This window comes from Megalops cyprinoides, chromosome 8 (assembly GCF_013368585.1).
Source record: "Megalops cyprinoides isolate fMegCyp1 chromosome 8, fMegCyp1.pri, whole genome shotgun sequence".
NCBI lineage: Eukaryota > Metazoa > Chordata > Actinopteri > Elopiformes > Megalopidae > Megalops > Megalops cyprinoides.
In genome coordinates, this window is record NC_050590.1 from 36,467,306 (window position 1) to 36,489,042 (window position 21,737).

Here is a 21,737-nt window from a genome sequence, read left to right on the forward strand (position 1 = left end):
AATAAAACAAATAATTCACAGAATAATCGACACCAATCGCGTAAACAGAGTAAATCAATATGCTAGCGAAACACCGCAGAATGTCTGTAGTTTGCTAAAACGTGAGGTTAATTAACAAGGATGGCATTTATCGATTTAAATTACGTTAAATGCTCATGACACATCACAGCTTTTGTGAGGTCTGTTTTCTAAACGTTATGGTTCATTGCACTTAACCTAACCTACAAGTTTATTCTCAGTAGGCTAATTTAAATCGATTTAACTAAATTTAGCTCCGTTTTGTAATTTGAATTTTGTAACACAAGAAAGCTATAATGTGAAACATTTAAGAGAAAGCTTTGGGATTAGTTGTGTAGCAGAGCTGAAGTAATAGCTCGTGTGAGTCCTGCGTAGGTAGCGGGTAGCAGGTAGCTGAGCGGTTGCAGCGGCTACATCACTCACCCGAGACCTGGTTAAGCAGCGTTGTTGCCGACGGGCTAACTGCAAGTTGCCTTTAGCTCAACTGGTAACGACGCTGGCTTTAACCGGTCGGCCGCGAGCAGTGAGAACTTCGGTTCGAAACTACCTCGCTCGCTCGCTGACTCCCATTAATATCTAATACACAACGCAGTAAGAACCCACCCGTTACACTTGCCACTTAATTATTCAAATGACCATTTTTCCATCATGCCGTGGGCTAGCTTTCGCGATAGCACACAAACTACAGACAATCTGCGCTGTTGGGTAAGGCTTTTATTGGTATGAGTAAACCATTACAATTTATCAGGGACTATAAGGTGTCATACATGTGAACTTAAAAACATAACTATCACTATATTAGATCATTCACTTTCCTGCGTTTGCCCACATTGCCTGCAGTAAGCACGCGTATATCATGGCCTCGTAATACGACAGCGCATTTTAAATGTTCCCTCCGAAAGTGGGTTCTGCCCCGCTGTGTGCACCCCCGCCATGATTGGTAGACTGGAACTCGTTTGCGTTGACGTCAGTAAAGGCTGGAGGTCAATCCTTGCGGGTACTCTTATTGGATCTGCGGCTGTCAAGCAGTACTGAAGAATTGGAAAGGCAAACGCTGGAAAGGCAGAGAAAGACTAACAGAAGACAACGTTATGTGGCTCATTTTTGCCTTTACCTTTATAAATAATGAACAGAAGCCTTTCCGTTTTGCAACCGTGAACTTAAGAGTGGGGAGTCGTGTATAATTTTGTACGATTTCATTATCCAGAGGAGGTGCCGCGGATAAATTGACAGCCTTTTTTCATCCCTTTTAAGAAACAAAAATCGTGGGCCTTTGAGACACTAATCCATTTTAAACGCTTTTCTGATTGTCACTCTTTGTCACTGAAAGAATGGTAGGGCGTTGGATGCAGGTCTTACACAGCGGAGTCTGTTTTCTGTAATTGTATTTTTGCGAGGGGGCGGGTGGCGCTTGTTGGAATGCTTGGTTGGACTAAAACACATTTTGCTGTATGGAGGGAGCCTTAAAATGAAAGCGGCGGAGGAATACTACATTGACTATGCTATGAGAATATTTTAGCCTGTTGATGATGCATGGATGTGAAGTGGATCAAACTGTATTGAGAACAGGTCGGTGCCCCATAGGTAGGAAATGACATCGGATGTGCCTCTGGGAGAACAAACAAGAGGTTTGGACTAATAATGGATAAAACCATGCGCTCAAACTGAGGAGGCGTGATTTGTATTTGGAAGGATAAAAGTGAGAATAAAAGGAAGCAGAGCTCAGAGGTGATGGGCTAGTAGATTGATGAGGGATTGAGTAGAAGGGATAAATCGCGTATGAAATTAAACCGCTTCACAAGTATTTCTGATTTCATGCGTTTGCAAGAGAAGCGCGCTTTTGCAAAACATAAATATAATTCACTTCATGTGAGAGGCAAAGGAAATCCTGGCCTGGGGGTAGAGGGAGGACAATATATTATTCATTGTTTCTGAGAGTGAGTTGGGAGAAAGAGAACGTTTCCCCTTAAAACTCAGCAAAATTAATAAGTATAAAGTTTAGGGGTTCAAGAGTATAAAACTGGTATAAGTGATAGGTCGAAGCACTTGAGAAAAGAAGCAAGCGAAAGTGGCGTTGAAGCATGGGCTGTGCCTCGAGTATCAACATCTCTGATAGGGTGGTCTATCACAGAGGAAAAGACTCAGAGGATTCTCACTCGCTCCAACAGATCAACACCACTCAACAGTCCCAGCAGCAAGCAAACCCAGCCCCAGGATTACCCGTCAAACCTTCCAGTAACAAGGTGAGGACTTCATCTGTGTCCCATTCAAGAGAAACGGTTCACTTACTCTCTATATGCATGCATGTGTATGCAACATCCATCTCTCTATGTGTTACCCCTCACCAGTCTTAACTTGGATGAATCGTTACTACATGCATTACAGAAGGGTTTGAGATTTGGTGGTGCTGGTTTGGAAACCAGCATCAGCAAATGACAGTGGAAGCACAGTATTTTTGCTCATGTCAGAAAATTTAACAGAATATATTTAATCGATTAAATGAATCAAATTTGATCATGAAGTTAAGGTGGGCATATCTGTCATAATTTCTGTGAGACAAGTTTATTGTATCTCAATTTGTACCCGTTTCATAACCCATGTTGGGAATGTGTTCACTCTCCTCCTCACTCTCCTCACTCATGGCTTTACTCAGCCATTCTTCAGAATCCACAAGTCATGAAATTGGTCCAGTTATGTTTCACTTAGCTCAGGAACTATTATGGGGTCAATGTGTCCTCAGAGACAACCTTTCTACTTTCTCAGTGTGTCGTGGGAAATACTGCCCTATAAGGATGATATGCTGAAGTAGACACGTTGTGTGTGCACTAGTGACCAGATCCCTTTGTCATTTTTAGTCAAACGGTTTGCTGACTTTTGTTTTTGGGGGGTCACCTAACTTCATACAGGGAGATGAGTTTGGGCTCCAGGCTCCATGTTGTTGAATGACAAGATCATCGATTTGACGGTTAGGAAGCGAAAGGCGCACTTTATTCCTAAAATTGTTGGAAATTGTAACAAAAGTGACATCAACACTACAGTAAATTATGTTTGGGATTAATGGAGCATATTTGATGTTTAAAAAAACGTTACTGGTACAAGTTTTAAGTAAAATGTTAAAATGAGCATCAGGTTTACAGAGAGAAAAGTAATCATACATGGCTTGAAGGCCTCAGTCTCTGGAACCATGTTATATTCTTGCAGTTGTTTTGACCAGTACTTCTAGGCTTTTCCACCAGTGACCTCAGATGGCAAGACCCAAAAAATAAAAATTATAAGATTCAGCGTAGTTTTTTGTCCCTAATGTGTGTCCTTAATCTTTGTGAATAAATTAATGGAACAGATACAATTTGCAATAAACTCTGTATAATAATAATAATAATGATAATAATAATAATATACATATTTTTACATTTGCTTAGCAGATGCTAATATCCAGAGAGACTTCCATAGTATACAGTGTTGACATGTTTTCCAGTTACACATCTGGATATTTGATGAGGTGATTCAGGTTGAGTACCTTGCCAAGAGGTACAACAACAGTGTCCTATTGTGGGAATTGAAAGGACTGCCTTTAGGCAGTGAACCCTGCTCCTTACCACCTCAGCATACTGCTGCACAGATTCCAGCCCAAGCCACAATGCATCAGTACCTATGTTGTGAGAAGGACTGCATTTAACTTGTACTTTAAGTCAAGTACACATCCACATATCTGTCTGTGTTTAAGGGTACATAACACCCTAATCTCTTAAGAGCAGAGAAGATCACTTAATTGGGTGAAGCTTATTGGTTGAGATAATCAGACAGTGGCATTTGTGTGTTTTATTGGTGGCCAAATACCCTTTTCACACAGGTCTTATTCAATACATTTTTGGCTGTGTAATTGCTGACTGTGAGTATTTGAAGCGTTAAATATGGGCAACGTAATGCACTTAATTTCTGTGTTTATTGAACAGTTTACAGCTTTTTGATAGATCAATAACTTTACATTCAATATATTCTGCCTTTAATGGTAATATTGTCCATCTGAGGAGTTGATGTCTGCTTCAGTGAGTTGCAAGTCCTTATTTAGAAATATCTTCAGAAAATGTCATATAAAAATATTTTACACACAAAAAGTATTGTGTGAAAATGTATAAACATTCATATCAAGACCTGGCTTAAGATTCTACGTCAGTCTGTACAGTTTTAAACAATGGTGACAAAGGGAAAGATTTTGTTACTTAAGTTATACATATTTGCTGCATTGTACACTTGTGAAGTTCTTGTTTGCAGTCTACTCATTGTTTCTGTTCAGTTGCGGGCAGTTTTCGGGCGCTTGCCCAATATGACCAACTTAGCCCAATACGACTGTGGTAGAGGTAGGCTTGTAATTCATTGTGTGGGTTGAATGTCTTTCTCAAATGCTGTTTTGTGGTTATATGTTTGGACAGAGAAAGACCTTATTTAAATACCCAGTAATGGGTAGGCTTAGTTCTGCACAATCAGAAACGGTATTTTTTTAATAGTTGAAAAATTAGAGTTTATTGAATGTAGTGTTTATAGCAATAGAGTGCATCACATTACATGCAGAAACAATGAAAAGAAAGCAGTTACACATTTATAGAGCAGAGATTAGTAAGAGTTAGTTTAAAAAAACATGTCTTCAAACCATGCTATATGTAGACAGAGACAGCCTCCTGCAACACCTTATAGTTGCTTGGGGAATGGTATCATGTATAAGATCCTGAGGATTTTTTAAAGATTTTTTTTAAAATAAACAACATTCACATAACTTCTCCTTGGTCTCCTCTTGGCACACAAAGGTCAAAGGTCTTGTGATAAATTTAAGCTAACCTTAAAAGAAACTATAATAATAAAAGAAAAGTTGGTAACAGCTGAAATGGAGAAAAAGCAGCCACAGGGCTGCATGAAATAATGATGTGAAGTTCAACCTTCACCTGTCTTCCAAAACGGTGTAATTGTTTGTGAATTGTGAAATTGTTAAATGTTTAAGGGCCCTCTTTGTCTTCCATCCCACTCAGATCCATCAATAGGCACATCTTGTTTCATCACTGTCATTCCAAACGGGTTAGTTGTTTCATGTGTCATTGTCTTGGACAGCTATTGGTTAATAAGCCACACCCACCCTAATTAGCAGGCCTTGAATACAGGTGTGTGGCTGCAGAGGGAGTTGAAGAAGGAGTTGCTTCTTTTTTGTTCATTTTTGGTGAGAAGTGTTGGCTTGCTTCGTAACAGTTGTTAAGTGCATGAGTCCGGCATTAACAATGCTTTCTGCCCTGAACTAGCCATGTGAAAAAGCTGGAAAAGCAACCGGGCTCAAAGGAGAAAGTCTTCAGAAATCTATTTTGTGTGTTTTTTTCCGACATTCATAGCTCCTTTGATATGGTATGTACAGCTCTGAAACTTTGTGACTAGGGCTAACTTCTGTAGGATTCAAAAATGTAATCAGACCAGGTATATCTTATGTACTTAGTGACAGTGACAGTAGTCAATACTTTCATAGTGACAAGTCGGCATTTCAGCAATATTAAAAGCTATTTGGTGAAATGCTGACTTGTCACTATGAAAGTATTGACTACTGTCACTGTGAGACTGAATGCTGTTTACAATGATTGTTTATGTTCCGAAAAGAAAAAGCTCTTGCTGTGAGTATTTGTCCGTTACTGGTGATAATGCTTTGACATGTTTTTGACAATCAATCAAATTGCCTAACTTGAAAAAATTATTTTCACTATTTTTAATTTTTTTTTATGAAGGGGTAGCATGTTCCTCTTATTGAAATAAGTCTATGTGGCAATTCTGAAACTGTGAACTATGTAATATTTGTGTTTTGGTTGAATTTGTACGGCAACAAGAGCATGACCGCTCAGGGAGTGCATCTATGTTCCCAGGGTCCTATGTTCCCCTGTTCAATATTCTGTTAACGCACCAGCTAATGCTAACCTTGCATCAAATGCTAATGTTAACAGTAACCGAAATGCTAATGCTAACACTTACCCACATGCTAATGCTAACCCTAATGCTAATGCTAACCCTAAACCTATACCTAACTGTAACCCTTAACCCTAACCTGAACTCTGACTCTAACCCAAATTTCAAGGCTAAATCTGACATTAATGCTAATGCTAACTGTAAAGCTAACGCTAACCCTAGAACTAATGCTAAAGCTAACGCTAACTTGAACCTCCATTTGGGCCCTTGGAAGCATTATCCATGTCATATTACGCAAATACAGAGCTGGGGAACATCTTTCTCAGGTTCCCATTATGTTCTATAAAGAGCTGGGGAACACAGGACCCTGTGAACACAGGAATGACCCTGACAGCTCATCCTTTAAAAAAAATCATAACTCCGGAAAGAGGCTCAGCAACAACACCAAATTTTTGTCAGATCATCTTCAGATATATAAAAATACATGAAAAAAGTATGAAAATGATGGTTAACTGCCCACATGGTGAAATGAGGACATGAAAATAGGCAATTTTGAGGAAATTTGATAATCAAGCACATTTCAAAAAATTATTCTGACACTCCTATAACAGTGATAAATATGGTTACTGCATACACATGACCTAATATGTCATAAAAAAAACTGAGTGCTTTATCTAGCATAATTGAGTGAGAAGCTCTCAGAGGGGGTGTGGTTTCGTTATGTTTTTAATTTTTGGCCATTTTCAGAGCTCTGTAGGAGGAAATGTACATAAGATACACCTGATCTGATTACATTTTTGAATCCTACATAAAAAGTTAGCCGTAGTCACAAAGTTTCAAAGCTGTACATGCCATATCAAAGCAGCTATGCATGTCGGAACTTGGACCGAAAGGCTCGTTTGGCAAAATGCATAAAGTTAATTAAAATTTCAAAGGACTGTAGTTTCAAAACTATTAGAGATACAGACCTAATATTTGGGATTTCTCCATAAGTTTGGTATAGGAGCACCTGTGATTTTTTTTCAGGGGAATCTGAGAGGGTGTGCTGGGAGATTTTTCTCAAACTGGGTGATTTGATATGGAATGAGACTGATGCCACCTCATGTGTTGCAGCCATTCACGTGTGTTTTCTCCCAGGTCACACATGAAAAGAAACCGCCCACCCCCTGCATGGTGTTTGCTTGTTTTTTATCCCTTGCTCAGCTGTCCTGTTTACTGTTTGGTTCCACTTCTCTGTCATGCCTGTATCGAGGAGAGTTGACGCAGGCTGCATTCCTGGTTCAGCAGAAGTGTGTCACAAAACATGAAGGTGTGTAAAATTTAGACACCAGGTATATTACTTTCACTCAGCTGAAAAGATGTGTTTTCTTCACACACAGGAGGTGGTTTAACTCTTCAGGTTTGCAGCAACATACAAGATCAATTCTTTAACAAAAAACGACCTTTTTGTTGAAGTTTAATGCTGGCAAAAGATATATAAGACAAGAAATCAGATTAAGCCTGGCCCAGTGTATTTCTATGTAGTCGTTAAAGCAGTTACTGACAATTAAATAATGCATAATTGGTCAATTTTATATAGCAACTAATGTCTGACTACATGCAGTAACCATCTAAGTACTTGGTTATTTCCATTATTCTACTGAGGCCTGAGGCCTTCAGTAATCTTCCCAGTGCTAAACACATGTTGTGTGAAGTAACCCAATGTAGCTAAAGTATCATAGTTTGTATCAAATCAGTGTGCTGAAAAGCCTTAGCAGTGCATGAGCCAAGTGTAATGCATAGGTAATTTCATGAATTTCCCATCATTTGTGGCTTTTGCCAGCATTAAACTTGAACATAAAAGTAGTATCTGTTAAAGAATTGCAGATGTTTCAACCCGGACAGTGATTTGATATTAAAATAACAAAGCTAACAACAAAGTAGGCCTGAAACAGTCCTTCTTATTTAGTGTAAGTGGAGGTACCTAGTTTTAAGAAGTTAAGAAGTTAAGAACTTGTTGGCTCGAGCCAGTCTCCCCAGAGCAGACTGAAATAAAATTTGGTTTTATCTGTATTCTGCTTCTGTACTCAGGTGACAAGCGAGACATTGACTGGAGGGCCTGAACTAAACTATCTAGCTTCTAGCTTCTCTTTCTATTTGATGTGATCATTTCAAACAGAGACTATGTGTCTCATGTTTTACTTTAAATTCAGAGCAATGAGTGACCCATTATAATAAAGTGAGACGTTTTAGAGGTTTTACATGGCTTTTTTCCTGCTTTGGTAATTGGACTAATGTGATATAGCTAGTCTACCCCAGAGGTTTTTCAAGGCACATCAAAGGTCAAACCAGAACGTAAAAGCACACCAACTTAAAGTTGGTTATCGATTATGAAGAATGTCACACACATTATAATAGACTATAATATCATTAGTGAGATTTGACCCATATTGCACTACAGCAGACTGTCAAATTATCAAACAGATAGTTAAATCAGGTAATCGTATAATCGTATAATTTATTAAAAATGCATTGAAGTGCATTGAAGCAAGAACTTGTCAGACATAGTACGGCATCATGAACAGCAACATACTAAAATGAAATAAATAAAATAAAGCAAAACATTACTCCATTAACCCTTTCACACGTACGGTTACACCGGTGTGATTAGCCGTTTAGCACGTATGCTAAAACCAGTGTGATTACACTAGATTGGAAAAATTCTAGCTAATGTTAGCTTTGAGGAAACAGTGGTTTAACGTTAAAAATATAGCAAATGCTAACTGAAAACTATGAGAAGCTTAATAATTCTAATGAAAACGTAACAAACCATGTAATGTAACACATGCGCTACATAGCATAAAAATAAGTTACGTGCGAAAGGGTTAATAGCACAGTATAAAACATCAGTCTTTTCACAGAGTATAAGTGCACACACACACACACACACACACCTACAGTATATAAAAACGCATCGGGTTCCTCAAAATTCCACGGCACACCAGTGTGTTGCGGCACACCGGTTGAGAACCACTGGTCTACCCTATCTAGCCTTACCAAGGTGATGTATTATCCATTGTAACATGAATCTTTTTTTACACTTACATATTTATGAATCAGCAATACTTTCTTGGTGTTAGCTAAATAGTTATCTAAATTGGGGGGACAGAGCATTTTGGATCAGGGTTCATAGGGGTGACCATCAGGCCCTTGCTATGTTGCTTGTGTACATGGGAGAATGCTCTTGGAGGTGGCTTAATTGTGAGCTCCCATTGTGTGTTACTCTCAGTCTCATTCCACAGGAGAAAGTATGTATTTGTGTGGTGATTAAATACCAGGGGTGAGATTGAAAGGTTGACTGTGAAATCACTATTATTTGCTTGGATCAGTATTCAAAGCTAACTTGAAAGATGCAAAAACCTGGAGAACATAACATTATGTATTCATTTTATTGAGGCAATTAATTTCTCATGAATGTATGAGTGAATGCAGCTCTGTCCGTGAGCCCTTATCAGTCTGTGCTCGCTGTGTTTTGACAGTTGGTGGGACAGATGGTTATTTTGGTAGGACATGAGTTGTCGGCATCCCATGGGTCTCCTTAGAGGAATGTGAGGTGCTTGAGGACTGTGTGAGTGTGTCAGGAGTACACACGTCACAATCTGGACTGTTCTGCCCATGATAAGATGGCAGTCCGAGGACCTGCATGGCTGTAGTGAGCTCTTGGGGAGAGATAGAGTGCGGCGGCAGGGACACCATGTACTGTTGGCTTCCTCACATGGAGGGCACGCCACAAGGCTGTAGTTAGCAGCTTTGCTTCTGGTGGTTTCTCCTCTTTCTTTGCTTTTGGTGATGGGGGAGGCGGGCAGGGGGAGTCTGAGATAGGATGGAGCAGCTGTAAAGATAGTAGTAGTCAGTCACTCAACACACTGATGCTCACACACTCACTAATACACAGAAATGCTTGCTCACTGACACACTGATGACACATAGATACAAATAATTGCTGACTGCACTCACTAATGAACACACATACTTCACACATCGATACTCCTTCACTACTGGACCCTTCTTTTCAATTTTGTCAATAATTAAGCCAATTTCAGTCATTGGCTTCGCTTACAGGACAATTGTCAGTGACTGTGATTTTGTGTGATAGGACCAGCCATAGGTTAATCAGCTTCACCAGTTTAATCAGCTATTAAATACAGGTTTGTGGCTGAAGAGGAGCAGAAGTCACAATTTGAGTCTGTTTGCTGTGGTGTGATGTGAGGCCGGTTCCTTTCCTTTGCTTCATATTTTAAAAATATTAACTTAAGAACTAATTTTTGTGTGTGTAGAATTTAACTTCTCTTGACTGTTTTAGATGGGAGGTGTTAGCCAGCCTCTTCACAAATACCTATAAAGAAATATTATTTCCTATAGAGGGTGCACAGGTCAGCATAGTGGCAGCCATTGAGCAGTTCCTGTTCAGTTGGGTCTGATGAAGCCAGATGTGGAATTGGTCCAGTATGAACAAATGAATACAACATGCTTCTGTCTGATGTTGTCATTCATCTCTGTGCTTTATCCGAAGCTCCCAGAGTTGTTTTTTGCCCTCAGGGGTAAACTGCAGCATAGCTTCCCCAGTGAGGAGGAACCCTGGGTGGGAAAGAATGCTGGCTGTGGGCCCTTTTTGACAGGCCCCTCCTTACCTTCCCTTTTCAATGGCTATGCAGCTTGATGGCTGGGGTTGTGTGGCTGAAGCTGAGATAATTTATGCCTGAGAAGAACAGACGCTTAGCAGTCACTTTTCTCCAAGGTATAGGAGAGTTGAGGCCACCCTTCTTCAGCTCGTTTGCCTTTCTCTCCCTGGCTCTTTTTTTATTTTTCCTCTATTTGTTTGTCTCTGTTCTTTTTCTTTTTCTGTCTTTTCCATTTTCTTTGTCTTCATGTACCTCTCCATTTTATTCTTTCATTCTCCTTTCTTTTGTTCCTCTCTTTCTCTGACCCTCTCTTTTCTTTCTCTCCTTTCCCTTCTTATCTTGGGCTTCCTGCTTCCCTCCCTCTGTGGTTTTCCTCTCATGTCTGTCAGCCGCTGTAACTCTCCTGGCTGAAGCAATGGGCTTGAGCTAAAGCCACTTACCCCGATGAAGATACGGTGTTTCGGGCATCATAGCTCTCAATGTTTCAAGCACTCACTGTTTAGGGGGTAAGGGGGTTAGGGGGCTGGGGGGAGGGATTCACATGGCTATGAGTTTGACCTGCGTCGCTGTCCACTTGTCTTTCCAGCAAATGTCACTGAGGTGTCCTCTGCTATTATCTTAGAGATGCATGCTGCCAGCGTTTTCAGCAACAGTGTGGGCTGCTGTTGGCAGGAATGACTCTGGAGGATGGTTAGTTGTACATTTTCACAGTAATATCTCTTTTCATCAGTGCACAGAAGTGCACAGAAGCATATAGAATGTACATCCTTAAAGGTTTTTGTCAATTATTTTTTCCCCAGCCTATTGATTGTAAGAAAACAGGAGGTATTTCATACTGTGGCACTGATGGGCCAAGAATGCCTTGCCAGGCATATTCTCCATCACCTCAGTATGATTAGTTGTGTGTGACAGTCTTCAGAATGAATTCTGTTCTTATGAGCCTAAGTGTGTCTGACACTCAACTGTTTGTCCTGGAGAAAATGTATCATGTGACTGCAGTGAGGGAACTGGAAGACTGAAAGCCCCTGAGTATGATATCTCCCATAAAGGATTTTTACTGATTTTTACCCCTCTTTTTCATTTGACATTATCATTTACAAACCTAAACATATTTGTTATTGTTGGTATCATAAATTAAGGATTCATACAAAAACACAAATCACAACCATAGCTAATCAGACGTGAGAAGTGGATATCCATTTTTAGTGAATAGATTCTTTAAAAGCTGCCATGATTTCTTGTTTTACAACTGTCTTGCCAACATACACCTGTATGACCTCTAGTTTTTGAATGCAGGCTATATTTAGAGCCCACAGCCTGCATCTCAATTCATTTGTCTTAAAAGGAATTTGTTCTTATTTAATTATGGCAAAGTCTTTTTAATACTATTTTATTATTTTACATTGTTTTATTATTTTAACATAGAATTAACATAGAATTAATGTCCCAACAGTGGTTTAATTTACAGGAAACATGATGGGCAGGAGCTGTGACCCAGCTTTTCCACTGAAGAATTGGGATGCAGAGGAAATGTAGGATGTTTGACTCCTCAGCATCTCAACACTGAACTGTCACTTAACTGACCGTGAAAGAATTGGGGGTCACAGTTTGGTATTTATATCACTTGAGAGGTGATATGACTAGTATGTCTGTTCCCTGTTTTTGTAATTAGTCCAGCATGCTATCTAACCCCTTTAAGTAAGCCAAAGGTATTAAAGGCGCAACTGTCTGTTCAGTTCTGCAGTTCTTCCTGACGCTGCCATGACCAGCAGACTGCTCCTAACCCCCCTTCAGCTGAACTATTGTATTGGGTCATTATATAACCACAGGGCACCTGCTGTGGTCAGATAATTTGGTGTGGATGTGGATCATGGTGGTAGGAGACAGATTTTCTTGAGTTAATGATCTGGCGCCAATCCCACTGCTGCTGTCTATATTAGCTTCACAGCCACTCATAATGCCTCCAGTTTCAGATGGGGCCGGCCGTGGTTACCAGGGGTTTCACTGGCCACGTTACAAATAGCAACCCAAACCCACAACCCCCATCCCCTCACCATAGTCCAATAAAGGCTTCTGTTGAAGACACAGTGAAGCAGTGTGGCTAAAGAAACAATGAACTAAAACCCCCTCATATTAAGGCAATATGGATTTATGAATAACTGCCAGCGAAGCAGTGAAATTTATGGTGCAGCATGGTGCCCCAGATGGGCCTGCTTTCTTGGAAGACACAAGACTTGTCTTACTCTTTTTGGTGAACTGGGTACACTGTGTTTAAACAGCCTGTTCTCTAAACTTGAGGATTTCGAGGAAGTCGCCACACACGTGTTCCCCCCTTCTTGATAACGCGACCACGGTAGCGGCTGCATTTCCTCTTCGAAGTTAATCCCGATGAAATTCTGGGTCGATCGCGTCTGTGCCCCAGGCAGCGAGCCGAAAGAGCAGACTACGTGGCTGTGTGCTGGACTGAGCGTCCCGAAGCCCTTCGGTTCCGAACAGGCTATAAGGAGAGTCAAATTGCATGTGCGACCCATGAATCCCGATCTAAAATCGAATTAATCGATTGGGAAGACACATTGTCTCCTTAACGGCAGCATTTGATGTTTGCACATCACACCATAAACATTGTAAATGGTCACCGTTGACATTTGTTAAAATAACTAGAAAAAAGAATGATTGACCACACACATAAAAGCTCTGCATGTTAGGATTTATTGCGCATTTAAACGGCCATAGTCAAGTTATGTTTTTTGTAATGTTCCGCAATGTACACCCCTCCCAACAATGCGCTAGACGAAGGAACACACAGAGAAACAGACTTCACGAACATTTTCTTTACCTGTCTGTTATGTAAAAACTCAAGGCAAAACGCATGGGACCGGCGGAGATGCAGATAGGTATCGGTATGTAACCCCGCCGGACCAGTTTTGTCACACAGAGAAGAGACTTGGCTGTGACGTATTCTTAGTCAAATAAGTGCCGTTTGACCAGACCTGCGACAGACAGTAATAGACTCAGCCAGTTTTGACATCTAGATTGTGATATTGCTGTACAGTTTTACTTTACTGTGTAGCAAATCCTATGTTGTTCGCTACTGTAAAATATTTAAGTATTTTTTTAGGCTGTAAAATGAAGTTAGTTCAAAGGGCGAGTGTCAGTTTAGGTGAGCGTACTTTGAGAAACAGGCCTTCCCATTGTTTTTTAAATAGCTATTAGAAAGAAGGCCGTATTCAGAGCCTGGTGCTTTTTTCCCCTCCAGGTTTATAAGTTTGGAATCATGGGATGACATGTGATAGTTTCTTATTGGATGAATCTGTGTTGTTCACAGTGGGACTCCACAGAAGACGCCGTGAGTGTTCACTTTTGTAAGCACCCTTGTGTTGTGTTAGAAGCTGTTAGGAATTTGTATCAGAAGTGAATCACAGGAGCGCTCACGTGTCTCAGTAAGACCCTCCGGTGATGTCGTTTGTTCGTTTACGCGCCTCATGCTGTTTTTTTCTGGTACTTTTAACGCGATGCTGCGGAAACGTTCGGTGAACCGTGGACGCATCTGGCTCTCTTTTTTGGGGGGGTTGTCAGGGACAGAGCACTGTACCATTGTGAAAACATCCTAATCTATACTAAAGTCATAATCCCTCTTTTGAGTTAAAAGGGATTTTAATCTACGGAATCCGAGAACGGCCGTGCTTGCAATTATTTCTTAGTGCCGTTATCTCGCGATCACGAGTTAATTATTTCGTTATCACGAGAAAACAAAACGTCGTTTCCTCTTATTAGTTATAAGCAGAGGTGGACATCCCGGCTTCAGAAAGTAGAAGTCCTACCATGTATTTGTTCTAGCTATTCACTAAACAAGGTGATTTCACTAATTAGCTCCTCTACCTGGATGAAGAGTTGTGCTAATTAAATTCAGATGGTGTAGTGCATGGGTGGAACAAATACGTGGCAGGACTTTTACTTTCTGAAGCCGGGATGTCCACCTCTGCTTATAATGTTTATCACAGATCAGGAGTGCCATGCCAGATTGCATAGATGGCATCTTGACAAGTGTAGCAACTGATTTAAGATGAAAATGTACCCATTATCGATGAACGCATCAGACTGTACTTCAGTCAAGGTCTAACACAGGCAGAAATTGCATTATGTCTTTGCAGTTTTTCTCAATCCTATTCCTGGAGTCCCCCTGTCCTACATATCTTCTATCTATCCTTACTCCAAACACACCTGATTGAAATGAGTGATTAAATCAGGTGTGCTCAGCTAGTCAAAAGTGCCACTGATGAGTTCAGTCAGGTAGGTAGAGCAGGGAAAGATGGAAAACGTGCAGAGCAGGGGGGCCCAGGAGCAGGATTGAGAATCAGTGTGTTAGAGATGACATTCAGACCAGTCCTCGTCACTTAAGGAGAAGACTAGCCCGGCTGCAATGTCACAGGCAAGTGCACTTCAGTGATCAGGTGTGATCAAATGAACCATCTCGAGAAAACGGCATTAAAAAATAATTTTGCTTTTGAAACTTCATTTAGCCAAATTCACCATGTAACAGTGGGGGTGAATCACAGTTGATGCGTAGATAAGAAATAGGAATAACAAGAAGAAATAAGGAAGATGTGGAAAAGTAATATCTGTAATAATACAATAATTGTATAAAATAATATGAATAATATAAATGGAATAAGGACAGAAACAAATCCACATTCAAAAGTGTGAAGTTACAGGCTCTGAGATCTGGAGACACAGATGTAATGTGTGCTATCTGTCTGGAAAGATGGACTGCATCGTATTCCTTATTTGATGCTAAGTGGAGATGAGGGCTGTGGGCGTGGCCTGCTTACATAGCATGCGACTGAGTTGGTCTAATTGCTCTTGCATGTCATCAGTTCGGCCGCCACTGCAATTGAGGAACTTGTGTGTGGCACGCTTTTGTCTGATAAAATTAAGTGTTTTTTGGATTGAACACACCCCAACCCTTATTTATTGACACTTGAGTCTGGTGCTTTGGACATAAGTGGTAGGGGAGATCCATGTTTATTTGCACTGTGTGGCTGAAGGCCATGTTATGTTTCATGCTGTTTTCTTTGTTTTGTTACATGTTTTTTCATTTTGTTTGTCTTGTTTTTTAGCCTGTTCTGTGTTGCATTCTTTGTTTGATTCAGTGAAATCCTCACTGCCATGTTCCTTGTCTTCCATAGCATGTTCTGTCCTGCTCTTTCTCAGGTTCTGTAGTGTTTTCTGTGTTGTGCTTCTTGTGGGGTTCAGAGGGAGAAGCACAAAGTAAACACTAAATATTTGAAAAAATAAGGAGAGGAGCCACACTGAGCCCCGCTGTGGTACAGAGCATAAATTCAACATAGGGAGAACATTGTAAAGGGATGTTTGTTTCAGAAGGCAGAAGGCATGTAGCCCTTTGGAAATGGGGGCAAGCCCACAAAATAGTGGACAGCCACCACTCAGTTGCCAGGGAGTGTGTGTATGTATAGGCAAACCTATAGGCATTTCCTCTGTGTCCATAAGGGCCATTCAGATCCTCACCATGTCTCTGCACCTCACTAATAGCAGTATGATGCTCAGGGGTGGAGCTTGCCTTTCCTGCCAATGGGTGCAAATGATCAGAATCAGTGGAACAGTGGGTGTTCTTTTTACGCACACAACTTTCTGTCCCTGATAGTCTATAGTTACCAAGGAAAACATGTTTGCACACTAAAGTTTGCTATTTCTAGACCGCAACTGTCCTAATTAAGTTGTAGTTTAGGCAGGACAATTTGTTTGGTGGGAAATGAAATCAATGATCCACTAATTCAAAGTCAGTGAAATACATGAAATCAACATTTTTATTAGCTTATTATGTCCATCTGTTAGTGCGTGTATGTTTTCTTTATTTACTGCAAACATAACAAACTCATATGCTACAGCACACGCAGGCCATAACCATAATCATCATGAGCCACGCGAAAATAACTGAACTGTACGGTAAAGAAAAGAAAAAAAAAGACAAGAACAGATTTATTTTTCAACATAGTACTTGTAGCTACATCAACCTGTCAGATTCACCTTGTGACATTTCATTCATTCCTGCAAACTTGTTTATCCAAATTGATGTTTGTAGCTAACTCTCTTTTGATAAAAAGCCTAATGCAAGTTGTGACAGGCGCTTCTCGCCCATGGTGGCAGGCAAGTAAGTTTTTAACAGTTTAAGGCGACTGAAGGAACGTTCTGCCTGTGCGCTACTCACAGGAATTGTGAGATCTATTTTGTAAAGGGTAGCCAGATTTGGGAACGCTCGATTCATGTCATTGGCTGTAAGAAAGGCTAAAACCTGGCCAGCAGGAAGCTCATCCATTTCCAGACTTTTTCACATTTCGCAAAAGGAGCAGTATTCATCAGGAAAATCGGAAGCAGAAACATCACTACTGTAATATATTGCCAACTCGTGTATACTTTGGACTGATTCGGAATTAAATAAGTGTTTCAGGTTAAGCACCTGATATCTTGGCCATAGATCTCGTGTCTGAAAATCGCTCTAGAACGTTGCGGAACTCGAGCTTTCATTGTTTGTTTACAGGTAGAGAGCATAGTGCGGCGTATTTCTCCCTCTGCAGGCAGCCATGAGTGTGTGTGTTTTAGAGCAGTGTTTCCCACACTTTCTTTCTGGGGACCCAGTTTTTAAAAATGACAAACCATCGCGACCCAATTCACAATATGCCTTATCTATAAATCGTGAGAAGAGCAGATTTGTGCATAAATGAACGTTCCTGACCATTTTTACTGCCATTTCCGCATCACCTTATATTATCTTGAATAGGTAAACCAGCCATTTCGAAGAGATATAAGTTTGATAAACGTTTTATGTTGTAAGTACAATTATCAGAACAATACGAACATTCAGTACTATCAAAAACATGCTTCTTGTTTAAAGTTTTTTTAAATGCTCGTGCCTATTAGAACAAGTGTGCAACTATTCAGTCAATTCGTTAACCACATCAGGTGTATTCCACATCAAATCTCATTATGTGCCATTTACCTGGCTAACCCTATGTAGCGCGCCTGTTATGGTTCATTATGTATTCATCAGCGTTATTAAGCTTCTCGTAGTTTTCACCGCCTCATTTGCTATATTCTTAATGTTAAATCACTGTTTCCTCAAAGCTAAAATTAACTAGATTGGAAGAATTCTAGCTTTCTAATCGCACTGGTTTTAGCATACGCGCTAAACGGCTAATCACAACAGTGTGATCTTAGGCTGTGTTCACACGTAGCGTCTTTTTTGATGAAAAACGCTGGCCAGAGCTTTTTTTTCCAAGTAAAAAAAAACGCCATCCAAAAAGCAGCTGAGAGCGTCTTTTGTTGCCATAACAGTAGCATGTACATTGTTAGCGATCTAGCTGGCTATACATTGTTGCAGAGCTAACGTTAGCTAACAGGCTAGTTTTGCTAACGACAAGCAGTAAGCACAAACACCAGAAACTCCTAGGATCCGTCCAATTTGACTCCAAACGGCATGTTTATGATGAATGTTATGATACAATTTAACTGTCATGTTGTACAGTTCACTGTACTCAGAAACTAGCACAATTAACTTCTCCACCGCTACCTTCTCAATCTTTGGTGGTTGTTATGGGAAACGACAGGTGTCACTACTCCGCTGGTGATTGGTCAGCTGTCAAAAAAGGGCTTGACGTAGGGCGTTTTTCTGAGAAGTTGAACTTTTTCAACTGGAAAAAAACGCCCTGCGCTCAACTCCGCGGTAGGCGTCTCATGACCGTGGTATTGCGGTGATGCGGTTATTGTCACAGCCCTATGTCTGACCTGCGTGAAGTTGGCACCCCAAGTATTTAAAAAGTTCGAAATGGTATTACTGTTCGTTTGTGCCGGTTTGTGGCGTAAAAGTTTTCGTTTGTGCTGCTATGGTTTTTTAGATATAAACATATTTTAGGCGATGACGTCACCCAGCACCCCAACCTTCTCCGAATTGCTCCAAAATTGTCTCGTTCGTTTGTGCTACGTTTGTGCTGGTTTGTGCCATGATAATTTTCGTTCGTGCGGTCATGCTTTGGATAAACACTTCCAGAACGCTGCTTTCTCCATAACGAAGAAAGTGGCTTCTACTGTGCAACGTTTTGCTGGTTGATGCCCTGAAAAAAAAACTTTGGCATTACGTTAGTTCCTGATAGGCCTACACAGAGCGCTTCAATGCCAAGAGCAATAACATTACATGGGATCCCAGTAAACTTACATTGCAGCGCTATTTGGAAATATCCAACACTTAAAAATGAGCACTTGTAGCTATTTTTTAAGCCAGCTAATTACTTACAAGGCCTGAGTTGCATTTGTTAATTAGCTGGTTAACGTTAGTTACATAGTAGCCGTCAAGGTAATTAACGTTATTGAATGACGTAGCTTGCATCTGCACTTGGAACTTCTCTTTCGGGGAAGGAGGTTTGGATTTCGTGTGGTCCTTCTTTAACTGTAGTGCCGTGATCACCGTCTAAAAGGGAAAGGCTGGGGCAATGTCACATTTAATGATATCAGCTTAGCCTACAGTTAATATCTGAATCCAACCCAACCCACAGAGGCTATTTTGGATTGTTTCCAATAAAGTTTGAATGGCGTTAGCAATGATCACGTTATATCCATCTAAAAAAAAAACATAGCAGCACGAACAAATGTTTAGCCTATGGCACAAACGTCGGGGTGCTGGTGACATCACAGTCCATAAAATATAATGTTTAGCCTGTCTTTAAAAAAATGAAAACATAGCAGCGTAAACAAAACATACAAACGTATAGTTAGTTAGTTAGCTATCTGTTTTGGACAATTTGTGAATCATTACACACCTACCCTTACGTTTTACAACATAATTAGCTCCCCCCTGAGCCGATTAGGCCTACAACTTTGTCCAGGTTCTATTGCTGCACGAGCTGCGTTATTCGCGTCAAATCTGAGCTACTGACTACCTTGGTGACAGACACCTTTAAGTTATATGTAAAGCGCATTTATTTTTGTGTCTTTTATTGCCTGCGTTAATGTATTATTTTTACCTAACGTTAATGACACAACGTTAATTACCTTGACGGCTACTATGTAACTAACGTTAGCCAGCTAATTAGCAAATGCAACTCAGGCCTTGTAAGTAATTAGCTGGCTTAAACAAGTGCTTGTCATTTTTAAGTGTTGGATATTTCCAAATAGCGCTGCAATGTAAGTTTACTGGGATCCATGTAATGTTATTGCTCTTGGCATTGAAGCGCTTTGTGTAGGCATATCAGGAAATAATGTAATGCCAAAGTTTTTTTCAGGGCACCAACCAGCAAAACGTTGCACAGTAGAAGCCACTTTCTTCGTTATGGAGAAAGCAGCGTTCTGGAAGTTGTCACAGAATTTTTGCCATGACGTGCAGTGTTTATCCAAAGCATGACCGCACGAACGAAAATTATCATGGCACAAACGTAGCAGAAACTAACGTGACCATTTAGGAGCAATTCGGAGAAGGTTGGGGTGCTGGGTGACCTCATCACCCAAAAATATAATGTTTATATCTACAACTCCATAGCAGCACAAACAAAAAAATTTACGGCACAAGGCGGCAGAAACGAACGAGACAATTTTGGAGCAATTCGGAGGAGGTTGGGGTGCTGAGTGACGTCATCGCCTAAAAATATAATGTTTATATCTAAAAATCCATAGCAGCACAAACGAAAATTTTTACGGCACAAACCGGCACAAACGTAGCACAAACGAACAGTAATACCATTTCGAACTTTTTAAATACTTGGGGTGCCAACTTCACACAGGTCTATGTGATACCTTGGTGTATCTGTGTGTATGTATGTATATGCTTGTGTGTTTGTATGGGGGCTTACAGAGTCAGCCTGTTCCAGTTCAAAGTCAAGTCACAGTCAAAGTCAACTTTATTGTCAATTCTCCGATATGCACAGGTCATACAGAGGATTGAAATTGCGTTTCTCTCAGGCCCATGGTAACAATACAACAGTTAGACGTAACACAGTGACACTGAGAGACAAGAACAAGAATTTTCACAGATATACAATAAACACAAATGGCTCAATAACACAGACATAAATAAAAATGTGTGACATTTGTGACAGAAACAAGCTACAAATATTTACAACAAGGGCATCAAGGCACATAGTAGGTTTAAAAATATAAAAAATATAAATATAAATTCCACAGGATGGTGTAAGAAAGTGCAGAGTAGTTCATAGTGCAACAGATTGTAGCAGCTGATGTAGACTGTTATATAAGTAAAGTGACTGTGCAGATCTGTGTGAGTTTGTGTGTGATTAATGTTGGGAGTAGGAATGGGTGGAGAATAGTCCAGGCTTCAGTATGGGGGGGGGTGTCAAAGTTCAGTTCTGTGTTGGAGCAGATGGCTGAGGGAGGGAAGAGAGTTCAACTTCCTAACAGCCTGGTGGATGAAGCTGTCCCTCAACCTTGAGGTACGGGCCTGGAGGCTGCTGAATCTCCTCCCAGATGGGAGGGGACTGAAGAGCGTGTGCGATGGGTGAGTGGGGTCACCAGCAATGCTCTGTGCTTTACGGGCTAGGCGTGTGTTGTAGATGTCCAGGAGGGAGGGGAGTGAGGCACCAGAGATCTTTTCTGCTGCATCCACTATACGCTGCAGGGTTCTCCTGTTGGCGGTGGTGCAGCTTCCAAACCACACAGTGATGCAGCTGGTAAGGATGCTCTCAATGGTGCCACGGTCGAAGGAGCACATGATGGGAACTGGGGCTCTGGCTCTCCTCAGTGTGCGGAGGAAGTAGAGGCGTTGCTGTGCTTTCTTGGCCAGTGATGTGGTGTTGTTTGACCAGGAGAGGTCCTCTGTTATGTGCACACCCAGAAACTCGGTGCTGCTCACCCTCTCCACAGCTGCACCATTGATGATCAGAGGATGATGCTGGGTGTGCTCTCTCCTGAAGTCAACGACCATCTCCAGACCATCTTCAGAGCAGTCAGTCACTGTAATATGTCTTAATGGAGTGACATCATGGTTCTGGTTATAGCAGCATGGTGTTCACTCTGTTTGTGTGTGTGTGTGCATGTACACAGACTTGTCTTGTGCTTCTGCAGATTTGGAAGAGGCAGTTAAGCCTTGACCCTCAACACAGTATGTCT

At 40.8% G+C, this 21,737-nt stretch overlaps 1 protein-coding gene across 1 annotated transcript in view; it reads left to right on the plus strand.

Moving 5' to 3' along the window:
- Positions 1–1,055: 1,055 nt before the first annotated feature.
- LOC118781743 (high affinity cAMP-specific and IBMX-insensitive 3',5'-cyclic phosphodiesterase 8A-like) overlaps positions 1,056–21,737 on the plus strand; it is a 54,272-nt gene continuing 33,590 nt past the window's right edge. Inside the window, exon 1 of the mRNA XM_036534769.1 lies at positions 1,056–2,261. Coding sequence (XP_036390662.1) covers positions 2,100–2,261 — 162 coding nt within the window. The 5' untranslated portion in view covers positions 1,056–2,099. The remainder of the gene's footprint in view (positions 2,262–21,737) is intronic.